Here is a 13,739-nt window from a genome sequence, read left to right as displayed (position 1 = left end):
GTCTTATCTCTTCAGACTGCTATTCAAATCTTCACCTTTACCTAAAGAAAATGGTCAGATCAATCATAGTTAAAGGAGGAGTTTCACTGTTGATCTGAAACCTGCTATATTCTCATCATTTGTGTGGTGCTTTATCTCTTGAAGAAGTTTGCTGGAAGTTTATAATGATTATTAATTTTGACATATTTACTTTTCTTAATTCTCAGCAGCAAGTAACGAGTAGAATGCATATTATATATCGTATCTAGACTCCTGGTTCGTAGTCTGTTCAGTTTTTGGGTTTAATATGAGATAAGTCATGAAGGAGATAGCTTAAAGCCTTAAAAAGGGAAATTATTTGTTATCCTTAGATTTGCTAATGCTACCTATGTTGCATGTCTCCCAGTTCTGGTCACGCAGCCACAGCATCTGCATTGTCACCACAATTTTCTCCGAAATATGGTGCTTCTTCACACTCTCAACTAAGAAGCTTATCCAGGTTTGCTATGTCACTTGATGTGTTTTCAAAAACTTCTCTCCAAACAGGTTGCTTTTCTGGTGGTTTGTGTCTAACCTGTCATTTACTCATTTCTGTTTCTTACTTTGATGTGGTCTGGGAAGGCAATGACACATTCTGGTTTGACTGTGGGGATGATTTTTTATTTAGTGGCAACATTTCTGTTTACTTTACTATAATAATTTATTTTATCTTGAAATACTATAATTTGGGTCGATGTTACTTTTGACCTTATCATGGTGAGAGTATAACATCTGAGATTTTTTAACCCTTCTTCCATTTCCATTCCATGTGTACATGATGAAATGGTTGCCTAACCAATCAAGTAAGTTCAGATAAACCCGACATGTTATCAGTTATACAGAAGGATATGATGCTATAATGATGCATCAATGTGCAACTGAAAAATGGTAGTAATTCAATGGTAGTATTTCTGAACTCTGGCATTCTTTCGTTAGAGTTGGTGTTCAATATCATCTATTATTAAGGATGACTGGTAGAAGAAACTAGAGGAAAGGAAAAACTTACACAGTTAAACCAGTCAACATTCATTCATTTAGTTCAAGATTACCACCGCAGCCTTGTTTGATTTAATATGAAATTGCTTCTTTTCACAAAGCCTCTCCCTCTAAGATTAGAAGTTCCCCATGAATTTGCAAAAACGTTTCCATGTTCTTGCTGCTCTTGGAATCAATTATGAAGAAAAGTGGCCACTACAAATATAATCAAATGTCAAAATATTATTATTCTAAAAATATCTTTCAATTAATTCTTAAATGTTGTGAAGAGATTACGTAAATATTTTTTATATGAAATCAAAAAAACACATGCGTTTCTTCTTTTTTTTTTTTTATAATTATGTTACTGTCACAGGGTAGAAGGCAATTCCAATTTTAAATACAAAAGTTTTAAATTAAAATTTCAAAAGTAAAATCAATTATACAGAAAAGAACACTCAATACTAACATTAACTCTATATTTTTAGATTTACTTTTGCATCTGTCGAAATTAAATCAAAATATGCAAACTATTTCAGATAAACCATCATTTTGATTACATGGCAATGTCACTTAATATTTGATTCAGTCAATTTGATTGAGTAAATAACTAAAATAATAATTTTATGTACATTCCATGATCAAAATAGTAGTTAATTAATTTATATTATTATTTTAATTAAAAATGTACTGTAAACTATGTATTCAAATTTTGTAGAATTTAAGTTTTTATCATTTTAAAATAAATTTATTATTTTTTAATTATTTAACACGTATCTTAAAGGCTCTCCTTAGCGTGATATTAATATTTTTCTTAGAACTTACTTAGTCCATGAGACAAATTGACAAGAAGGAAGGTTTTTGTTCTCCATCGTACGCGCGTAAAGACGCAAACAACCATAAAATCACCGTTGACTATTGACTCATACAACTCAAACAAGGTAAGCCCAAACTTATTCCATGTAAATTGGAATTTAAATATGTAAACAAAAAAGTTTTAAACTAATTTTGTTCGTAACTACGTGAGTAACTTAGTTAATAAAAATATTTTTTATTCAAAAAATATATATTTTTAGCTTATAAAAAATAATAAAAACTTAGATGAGAAGGATATATTTTAAAAGATAAATTTTGTAATTAATTATTACTTTTCCATTTATTAACATATCAAGAAACAACCACTTATTTCCCAAAGAGGTTCAGCCCCAATATTCTCTTGTTATTTTAATTTACTTCCCCACGCTGTATACACTCATTCCCATTATCACCGATACAAATACAAATATTTTATAAAACACCATATACATTAACATCATCAATTAGTTGTATATAGCAACAACAAAATAGTAATGGAGCATTTCAAAAAGTCCAAGGCCGTGAAGCTACGCAGCCATCTCGGCAAGTACCTAGTCGCCGACGAAAACAACGAGAACCTCCGTCAAAGCCGAAAAGGCACCACCAAAGAATCAATATGGTCGGTCGAACTAGTCGAAACAAAGAGCCATTGCATCCGGCTGAGGAACTGCTACGGCCGTTGCTTAACTGCAACGGCCGCACCATTTCTCCTCGGCATGACCGGAAACAAAGTCATTCAAGCCAATTTCGACGCGGGTTTGAGTTGGAAATATGAGTGGGAACCTATAAAGGAAGGGTTTAACGTGAAATTGAGGAGTTGGTGTGGAAAGTATTTGAGAGGTAATGGTGGAACACCACCTTGGAGAAATTCTATTACGCATGATGATCCTAGTTCTGCTACACATAATTGGATTCTATGGGGTGTGGAGGTTGTGGATTTATTATTGGTTAATCATAATATTATTGAATCCTTCAATCAAAGAAGTTTTGGTTCTTATTCTTCATTTGATTCTTCTCATAAGGTTGATCATTCTCAATCAAATTCAATGCTGCAGGTGCGTGTTTAATTTTCTTGATTTTACTTCGTCAAATTGATTTTTTCATCCTTCTATGACTTTTTTTTATTGATCAATACTAATTGATTAACAATGATATGACTTAATTGATTTGGAGATTATTAATTACTTTCATCTCTAGACTAGTTACATTAATCAAACAATGTCAAATACTAATGTATCATATAATTGGTCAAGAATGGATGAAAATTAAACTTTCTTCTTAATACATAAACAAAATAATACTAATTAAGAATGCATGAAAATTAACTGTGTAAATTTTTTTACACTTTTTTCTTAATACATCAACAAAATAATAATTAAATAGGAAAAAACATACTCCACTTAAGTTTAAATATGTTTTTGATTCTTGTAAATATAACAGTTTTTAGTTTTAGTTCTTGTAAATTTTTTTGTTTGAATTTCATCCTTTTAATATGAGACAAATTTATATTTGGCCTAATTTAATGTTAAGTAGACGTTACATAATTGACAAAGAGAAACGTGAACCAAACATTAAAATATATTTTTAGTCCTTGTAAATATAACAGTTTTTAATTTTAGTCACTGAAAAATATTTGTTTGGATTTCATCTCTGCAATATCCAAAAACTTTATTTTTGGTCTTCAACGTCAAATAGACGTTACAAAAATGTGAACCGACAAATAAAGAAAAACATGGAGCAATCGTAACACTCTTATGGAAATATTAATTTAAATATTAAAATAATTTGTATATTTATTTATAATTGTTATTTAAATATTATTTCGGTTAAAAAAATAAGAATAATTATTTAAATTTGTTTAGAATACTTATTTTATTAGAAATAAGTATACAAATTTAAATAATTTTTCTAAACAAATTTAACCGAAACAATATTTAAATAACAAATATAAATAATATATATATTTATTTCTAATAAAATAAGTATACAAACTCTAATGGAAATACAAATTTAAATAATTATTCTAAATAAATTTAACCGAAATAATATTTACATAAAAAATAAAAATAATTTATATACTTATTTTTAATAAAATAAGTATACAAACTCCAATGAAAATATAAATTTAAATAATTATTCTAAACAAATTTGATCGAGATAATATTTAAATAACAAATAAAAATAAGTATACAAATTATTCTAATATTTAAATTAATATTTTTATTAGAGTGCTACGGTTGATTTACGTTTTCCTCTATTTGTTGGCTCACATTTTTGTAACGTTCATTAGACGTTAAGCACCAAAAATAAAGTTTTTGGATATTGCAGAGTTAAAATCCAAACAAATATTTTTCAGGGACTAAAACTGAAAATCGTTATAGTTACGGAGATAAAAAACATATTTAAATGTTTAGTTCACGTTTCCCTTTGTCAATTACCGTTTTTGTAACATCCACTTAACATTGAAGACTAAAAATAAATTTTTATGATATTACAGAGATGAAATCCAAATAAATTTTTTTACAGAAACTAAAAATAAAAATTGTTATATTGACAAGAACCAAAAATATATTTAAACCTAAAAATTATATAGCAATCTACTACTAAAGATATTTTCTAAAACAACACATTTTTTTGTAAAAAAAACTATGAAACGATCTATTGTAAAAAAGAAAAATCTATGAAACAATTAATTAATGAATAAAGTTCATAATGACAATTTTCATAAATTTAGAATAAATAAAATATTGTATTATTGATTACCTTTTACAAATAAAATTAATACTTCCATTAATATTATAACATTTTTAAATGTTTCGTTTTTGTTTAAAAAGAGATATTAAAGATTACTATCTCCTCTTGCTCGAATGTGCAAATTTCGTGTGTATTTATTGACTTTTGAGGGAGGTCATGAAGCATCTTCTCTTTGCTTCTATGATAGCATGCACAATAGCTATCTCTCCGATTTTTAGGTGGTACTTGACCTTTAGGTGGACAATTGAAGAGACCGCACCTAGCTCAACCATGGTTGGATGACCAATGGTGCAGTTGTAGATAAAATTGCAGTTGATAACTAGGAATTGGGTCGTGATCGTCTTTCTGGAGTTGTCGAAGCCTTGTAAATTAGGTCCTACGTAAGGCAACATGTTGTCTTTGTAAATTAGGTCATACGTAAGACAACATGCCCTTTGCAAAGCTGTCATTTTTCCTAAAAACAAAGAAAGAAACACAAATAAGAACAAACCTAACATACAAAAAGAAAACAAGAACAATGCATACAAGGGGACAACATATAAAGGCAAACGTCAACCTCATTCTAGGAACAAAACGCAACGAGGTCTTGAGTTTTTATGAATCTTTCTTTGACATTGATGTTGGCGTCAAGATCAATGACCTCCAACTTCAAAGAAAGGATGAGACACCAAAAAACATTTCGATATGAGGCTTTAGGAACACTCAAGTCCTTAAGTCAGGTAACTAGATCCCTCTTGTTCCTAAGAAAGTGCATATTTGACCAGAATAAGGGGAATACGGTGAATAAAAGGACCATTATTTTCATAATATTCCCAAGGCAACATGAGCACAATCATTGTCGAGCACCTGTTCCCGAACTACCACCCAATTTCTTACGCTCTCGGCTAAAGAGCGAGAATTACAATACATGTCTTTGAAACCACGTAAAGAGCCCATGAAAGCGGCTAAGAAACGCTTGGGCTGCTTAAAGGAGACCCAATTATGCCCGACAATGTCCTCGTTCCAGAGAAGATTAAAGATAAAGAAGAAAAGAGCCACCGTTGGGATTGCATCCACATAGCTGCAATCCCACTGAAATGCCTTCAAGTATGCTAAGAAGTTCGGGTGAATTTTGGAGGGACACAATCGAAGTGTGGAAATACATTCTTCTCAAATTTGGTAAAGGGCAACTGGAACCACTATGTCCCTAAATATGACCATGTGTAAGGGAATCAAGATCATAGGATATTTGGAGCATATGCACTTGTTATTCGTCGTGACCAATATTTCACAGTCTCTAGCCTTGACACCCACGTCAGTGAACTCGTCCTCATCCTCAATTGAAAAATGGACACCACTTCAAGGGGTTCATCAGCTACCCAAGTATAGCTCTCGTATTCAAGTGGGAGAATCAAGTCGTGTAGAGAAGACACCTCATTTACCATGTCGACTTGAAAGGTAGAAGAAGAAGAATAATAATAAGGGAATGAATTCAACATCCAAATCATCCCTCCCACCATCGATTCAGAAGTGAAAGGGGCCAAAAATGAAAGTCACCGTACCAATATACGATCGACACAATGGAGCATGAGACTGTCACCGTTCACCACCACATCAGAGATAAAATTAAATAATCTAATGTATGGTTTTCTTAAATAAACTACTACCATCTACAACGAAGGTAATAACCCCCAATCGCTAAACAAACATCCAAATAGTGAAATGCCAATCCATCACCATGGAAAGCCTCCCCATGTAAAAATCAAAACACAAAGATCTTCGATGGAATCAAATTGACTTACCAGACAGTTAGGAGAATGTTGAACTCAAAACGGTCCTCGAAGATGATGAAAACCAAAAATCACATGAACTCAAGCTTTTTGTTTTGTAGAAATGGAGAGAACAAAGAGAAGAAGAAGAAGATGAAATTGCAAAGTTCCTCCAAAATCCTTAAACAACCCATTATATACCTTAAATAATTCAAGAGTGGGAATTCAAAAGGTGTAAATCAACAGGCACTCGAGTGCCTACACCTATAGAAAACACGTGTCACAATGAAAATACTAAAGGATATCACCTCACGTCATTTCACTAACCACTCACGTTCCCTCAATTGACAAATTAAAATCACCGACAATTAATCATTGAAAACGGACAAACTTCCAACATCGGGTACGTTGCAGCTCGACAAAATATCAACTATTACAAACACCTCTCTACGACACCTTTCTAACATGTCGACAACAAAGCTAGTCGGACTCCCTAAAACATGTTGAATACATATTTTAGACGACAGTAGAGGATCTCATTCTCTACGGACAACAAATCTCTAAACCACCACCAATATTGAGCACGATTTAACGGTCAAGTCGACCCAAGCTTGTCAATTATAAAAAACTGTCATTGCCTCGTCTCCTCGACAACGACTTGGGGGGAAACTATTCTTGATTGGTCGAAGCTCAATCCATCTCCTTGGGCCAATTCGGCCCAAAACACCAACCCATCACAGGCAGTTAGAATTTCTTACCCTAACGACTGAAGTTAGTCGTTACAGCTTTACTACGGCACCCCCTCCGTGTTGTCCCCGTAATAATATGGATCCCCTAACGACTAAAGTAATACGTAATAATGTCCCTTCAATGCAATTGTCCCCCTCTATGTTGGGACTCCCACTTATATATATAGTGCATTTGGCACCAGAGAAGATACATACTTTTTCTCATCCTATACTTCTTACTCCTCGAATTAATACTCACTTGAACGTCATAATATTTGTGGATATCCCCCTTCGATGGGATCCATGCCTTCCTCTGATCCACGAAGTCAGTCGTCATCTTAGAGCCAGTTTGAATTAGGTCGAGATTCATCACTTTAACTTATGATGAGTTAGGAAACAATACTATGAATTTTCTAAGCCTAATTTTACCGTGTAGTTCATGCCTTAACTAGAACTAAATGTGCCACGAGAAAAGAATTATTGCCTCTCTCCAATTCTATATAAAGCTCTATCACAGAACCTAGAAAGACAATAGATAATTCCATTTTCCTAAGGTTACAAGGTGATATGAGATGATTTTTCTATGGGAAATTTTTAAGCTATCTATTTACCAAGTAAATGCAGGCTTGGATCTTTGATTGGGGCCTATTGAGACATTATGTGGGTCAATCAATGTGTATAGTTTGAGTTTGCACTTAGTGTATGGATATCACAAGTCTATTGACATGAAATTAATTGTTTGAAAATAAAAACTAAATTAATTGAATGATATTATTATAATTATAAAATTTATTTATATATTATATTTTTGAATTTGATTTATTTTGGTTATTTAAAACTAGAGTCTCGATAAAAATTTATCGTAAACATTATACTTTTTCCGTCTTATATTAAGTGATTAATTTATAATATTTATTTGTCTCAAATTGCATATCATCTTTGTCTCTATATATAAGATTCTATTGAATATTTTTATGTTTCTTTTAATAAGACTTTTTTTTAAATTTTTAATTGCATCAATTGTTTCGTTTATCGATATAATCATAATTATGTTATATATTTTTTCTAAAATCTGCAATAAATATTCTAATGAAAAACATTGACTTATTTTCTCTATTAAAGAGTAAATTAATTAAATCATACATATTCTTAAAAAAATTAATAACACATCAAATTTTCTTAATTTTTGTGATTTATTCAAAAAAGGTTCTATATTTAATAATAAAGGTAATATATTTTAGTAGAGCATTTATTATATTTTTCTACTAATTTTCTCTATTAAAGAGTAAATTAATTAAATCATACATATTCTTAAAAAAATTAATAACACATCAAATTTTCTTAATTTTCGTGATTTATTCAAAAAAGGTTCTATATTTAATAATAAAGGTAATATATTTTAGTAGAGCATTTATTATATTTTTCTACTAATATATCTTTATTTATTATTTTAAACTTATATAACTATTCTATTAATTGCAATTAATATGAGTATTTTAACAAATAAAAATATTTTATTGTTAAAATTAACAAAATTAATTATTTTTCTAAAAATTGTATATAATTCAAATAAAACACTTATAATAAGATATATGAAGTATATGAATTTTAAACTTTTTGTTTAATCTAATTAACAAGTTAACATGTGAAATGTTATATAATATTTTGATTCGATACGACTGTGAACATTATTAAACTAAACTTATCATTAGGATTTTTATGTTGTTTCGTTTTTGGACGGAGGTCATTGTGGCATCTCTATCAATTATACTCTTTTGATTCTGTTTAGTCTATTGCTTTTGTATTTTCATAAAGGATAAGCATAATTATGGTTGTGAACTATTTTGATAGAAAGTCTATAATAAATTAATATTTGAAAAATTGAATATTGTTTTAAATCGTAATGTTGATTGATGTCACTGCTAGGAAATTGCAATTCTTCTCGTCGTCACAACTGAATTGTTCGGTGTTAATTTAATAAAAATAAAAAATGTGCACGAACTAACAACGATTAGATGGATGTTTCAACCATGAAAATGTGGAATATCATGAAACTTTCAACGTCAGGGAAAATTTCAATTATTATCAGAAAACTCTAAAGTTGTGTCATAAACGTTGTGAATAAAGTTGTCATTTGATATGCAAATTTAGCATCACCGTCAGCCCAAAAAATACACCAACCGCGTTCTCTGAATTTGGCTGTCGCTTACTGGCTGCTACCCTTTTCCACCTGGCACGCTGCAACATCCGCAACCTGTTTCTTCCCTTTTTTCCAATCTCACATTAATAAAGTTGATATAATACTGAAATTATATAAAATTATATTAAAAAATTATTTTTAACAACAAAAATGAAAAAGATAAAGTTAGATTCAAAACGGAATTATTAGAATAAGTCAATTATATACATTTATAGGATACATTAATATACATTTATTTACTGGGTATTCATTTATGCTTTTGATTAATTAACATGTACTTTAAGATATGTATCATTATTATTATTATTTTAATATAAGTCTTTTTTTAAATCATTAAAAGTGTATTTTTTTGGCAGCATATTTAATTTATTAAATATGTTAAATTGTCAATTACAATTAAAAAAAGCAGACATAATAAATTTAATATTAATTCCAAGTAATTTTAGAAAAAAGTAGTTGCTTTTTATTTAATTTATTTATTACCTAGTATTTACTTCCATCCATAAAAACAAGAACACGAAAGTCAAATGAATTAATCTCTGTTTACCAATACTCGAAACCAAACAGACAAATTTCAACCCCGTTCTCTACTCTCTCTTCATTCTTCTTCAACTCAAACCTCATCCCAAATCTCAACTAACTAACAAACCATTGACTCTGTCTCTGTGTGCAGACAAGTTCCATCAACAGCTTCAGTTTACCGATGGAGTTTTTCCAACGAGCAAAAGCAGTTCGTCTCCGAAGCCACCACGACAAATACCTCCACGCAGAAGATGACGAAGAATCCGTCAACCAAGAAAGAAACGGATCATCCAAAAATGCAAAATGGATCGTCGAACTCATACCCGAATACGACAACATAATCCGACTCAAAAGCTGTTACAACAAATACTTAACGGCGTCAAACCAACCGTTACTTCTAGGCGTCACGGGCCGTAAGGTTGTTCAAACGATGCCACGTAGACTCGATTCTTCTGTTGAGTGGGAACCTATAAGAGACGGTGCGCAGGTTAAGCTTAAAACTAGATACGGTAATTTTCTTAGAGCTAATGGTGGTTTACCACCTTGGAGAAATAGTGTGACTCATGATATTCCTCATAGGAGTTCTACTCAGGATTGGATTCTTTGGGATGTTGATGTTCTTGAGATTCAGATTGGAAATCCTACTCCTCCTCCTATTCCTCACTCTGATTCTCTTGATTTTGAATCTTCTACTCCTTCTTCTCCTTCACTCCATTCTCATCGCTTTTCTAGACAAGAGGTATCAATAATTCACTCAAAATACTTATATAGGATTAGGACTTTGAACATAATTTTGACTGTTGTCAAACTAGTATGATCTGGATTTTTTACTGCCTTATGCAACCCTAAAATTTCACTTTGGTTGAAATTACTTTTAGCTTATAGGAGCTTCTCAATTAAAATAATAAGGTTATGAGATCTTCATTTACAAAAATAAGTCTATATGTGTTTATAGATGTTTATAAAGAAGTTCAATGAGAGGGTTTCTGACAAAATTTATTATTTGAAAAACTTATAATTATTGTGATATTGTTTTGATTGCAAATGCATTTTAAGAAATTTATCCAACTTGACTCGTATCTAGAAAATGAAAGTGTCAGCATTTACTGATTGTTGTTTGTGGTGATTCTTGAATGACATTGGTTTGTGGTGATTTTGTAGTCAACGGATAGTGTTGGTTCACCGCCGAAGATGGAGGGGAGAACTATATACTATCATGTTGCTGAGGATAATGGAGATGTGGATGATGAGAATGTGCAGGGATATTCCTTGGTCTTTAATGGCAATGACGTTGAGCAGTTGACTCGTAAGTTTGCGGAAGAAACAGGACTCGATGGAGTTATTGTGTGTAGTCGAAGTCCTTTGAATGGAAAACTTTACCCTCTTCGCTTGCATCTTCCTCCAAACAATGTGACCATGCAGGTTGTTTTGGTCCTTCCCTCCTCAAAAGGTGACTTTCCCTTTCCCTTGCCTAATTTTCTTCTTGTTAATGCTCAATCTACAATTTGACATGCATTGTCATGCTAAAGTTTGGTATTTAGAAAGTAGTAATTTGGTATTTCTAGATTTGTGCCTTTGATGTCACATGTGTTGTTGGCTATGGCCTATGGCAGATGTGAAGGTGGGGTAATGTGAAAATTTGCTTATTGAATGAAATATGTGTAGTGTTTTCTTACATATCAGGTATAAGGTACACAGCCAAAAATTGTGTACAATGTACAATACACAAATGGTTGATTAGTGTCGCCACTCTGTTTCGGCATGCCACCACAACCACTATTCTTAGGATGTATTGGTCTACATGTTCACCGCTTTGTGTCTTGCACTATTGTCCCAATAACATGCTCTAGCACTCCGATTGTCTTTTTTTGTGTCTTATAGTGTTTTGATCATTCGTCCTGCCACTATAACTTCAATTTCCAGCTATCTTTGTATTGGTACACAAAAACTTCAGTTGTGGACTGTAAACGCCATTCTAAAGCACATATTAAGTTGTAAGGATATGAAGTTCAGGAAAGATAATTGGTCAGACTACAATAATGCTAAGCTGATATTTTCTCAAATGAAAATATATTAATTCAGTTATGGTCCCTTAAGTGGGATAAAAAGTAAAATGTATCGGTAACTCATATTTTATTAACGTTCCATGGCTGAGAAATAATGAAACTTCTAAAGAAATTATCAAAATTCTGATGATGCTGGTTTGGTTGCTCAGATTGCACACAAGTCTTCAAAATACTTTCATTCTTCTGGTTTAAATATCTTGTATATTATGCTAACATTTGCTTTCTATTCTGGTGTTTCAGTTGCAAAAGAATTTGAAGAACAAGGTTTACTGTGACAAGCTAGATCTGCGGAGTCTTGAACCTATTAAAGTGGAACACCAATGTACATTGTTACCCAATTGGGTTTCAAATTCTATTTTATAACATTTGAATATATGTTGCAAAACTCCACCTTGCTGGGGACCGAGTCAGTTGGAGATGGTAGTCTTTGTTATTGGCTGCCTCTTTATTTTTAATGCTAGCTTTGGATTTGGGTCCCGTATTGTTTCTATAACTTGTAATCTTTTTTGTAGTTTTCTGTTTTTCATTATATTTTTAGGTATATCTCTTGTTTGGAGAACTAGAGATCTTTTATGAGAAAACTAGTCCATGTATTTTTTCAGTCAGATAAAAATATCAGAAATTAGGTAACTTTTTTTTAATTAGAAATAATTTCTGCCTTATTTGTGTATGTTTCATGTTTGGAATAAAATGTGATTCAAAAGGAGGATCACTGCCAATCAAAAAAAAAAGGAGGATAACTGTTGAGCCTGTGATAGAATAGAGGTAAGATAGAATTAGATGAAGAAAATTATTGTATTAACAGATATGAAAACATAAAATGATTCCAGAGCTAATGCTCCTCAGTTAAATAAAACAATTCTCTCACTGCCCAACCTTTAAGCTGGAAACTGAAAATGATAACCACCAACTAATTCTCCATACATTCATATTTATTAGGAGAATACTAACTTACTATACAAGCTAGACAATCAAAGTTTTTCTTCATTTCCTTATTTATTTATTCTCACATATACTCATCATTGCTTAGGCCTCACCTCCTCTCTGTTAACTAACAGATCCCCTTCATCACTCGTGGGATCAAGCCCATTCCCACCATCACCACCACCTTAAACATTAGCCTTGTCCTCACGGTGCAGATTAGGGAATTGACTCTTCAACAACAGTTCCTCTTCGCAGGTACCATCGCCAACATCCATCTCTTTCCATTGAATCAACCATTCCCTTTTATGTTTCCCACCATCAAACTTATCCCTCCATGACAAAACCTTAGTAGGAATAATGTCCCCATTTTCAGACTCCAAACTGATAGGTAACTGAGTTGTAGCAGTATAATTGCCCACAACCTTCTTCAATTGAGACACGTGAAAAGTATGATGTATTTTAGATGTTGCTGGTAGCTTTAACTTGTAAGCAACATGCCCTATCTTCTTAATGTCTTGATACAGACCCAAAAATATGGGAGTCAGATTTTTATGGATCCATTGCACAACCGAATGATGTCGATGAGGTCGTAATTTGAGGAAAACCCAATCACCAACCTCAAATTGCACTTCCTTGCATTTCTTATCAGCTTGGTATTTTGTGAACTCTTGAGCTTTGAGTAAATTAGTTTTCAGTTGACTCAGCTTCATCCCTATCCCTTAACTCCTGGACTACAACTTTTATTCTGGTTTCACCCTCCAAAAAATGCACCAATACTGGAGGCCTTCTACCATACACCACCTAAAAATCAAAACACAATAACTTAGCCATCCATTCTTGCTGATTTGTTGTGGTAATATGTTTCTATAACAAGCGTTTTAGTTTCTTTTGATCAAAATAAACCACAAACCGTCTTCCTAACAAATAATGTCTGCAATCTTGAATAGCT

General features: G+C 31.9%; 2 protein-coding genes across 2 annotated transcripts; one reads left to right on the top strand and one right to left on the bottom strand.

Moving 5' to 3' along the window:
• The first annotated feature begins 2,233 nt into the window (after window positions 1-2,233).
• Window positions 2,234-12,496, top strand: LOC101501956 (uncharacterized). The gene is made up of 4 exons (XM_004509868.4): window positions 2,234-2,903; window positions 9,952-10,539; window positions 10,962-11,250; window positions 12,107-12,496. Exons 1-4 carry the CDS (start codon window positions 2,343-2,345, stop codon window positions 12,139-12,141), a joined length of 1,473 nt encoding a protein of 490 aa, XP_004509925.2. The 5' UTR covers window positions 2,234-2,342; the 3' UTR covers window positions 12,142-12,496.
• Window positions 12,497-12,975: 479 nt separating this feature from the next.
• Window positions 12,976-13,500, bottom strand: LOC140918720 (uncharacterized). The gene has a single exon (XM_073363516.1). The coding sequence runs from the start codon at window positions 13,498-13,500 to the stop codon at window positions 12,976-12,978; it is 525 nt and encodes a 174-aa protein (XP_073219617.1).
• Between the last annotated feature and the right edge of the window lie 239 nt (window positions 13,501-13,739).

The sequence above is a fragment of the Cicer arietinum genome, chromosome 7, assembly GCF_000331145.2.
Source record: "Cicer arietinum cultivar CDC Frontier isolate Library 1 chromosome 7, Cicar.CDCFrontier_v2.0, whole genome shotgun sequence".
NCBI lineage: Eukaryota > Viridiplantae > Streptophyta > Magnoliopsida > Fabales > Fabaceae > Cicer > Cicer arietinum.
Note: the sequence above shows the minus strand (reverse complement) of the source record. Positions and strands in the feature narration are given on the sequence as shown.

Bases quoted from the DNA above. Each gene is read 5' to 3' on its own strand.
- LOC101501956 (XM_004509868.4), top strand. From the start codon at position 2,343: ATGGAGCATTTCAAAAAGTCCAAGGCCGTGAAGCTACGCAGCCATCTC. The intron at 10,540-10,961 runs GTATCAATAATT...GTGATTTTGTAG, and splicing joins ATCGCTTTTCTAGACAAGAG to TCAACGGATAGTGTTGGTTC. The intron at 11,251-12,106 runs GTGACTTTCCCT...CTGGTGTTTCAG, and splicing joins GGTCCTTCCCTCCTCAAAAG to TTGCAAAAGAATTTGAAGAA.
- LOC140918720 (XM_073363516.1), bottom strand. From the start codon at position 13,500: ATGAAGCTGAGTCAACTGAAAACTAATTTACTCAAAGCTCAAGAGTTC.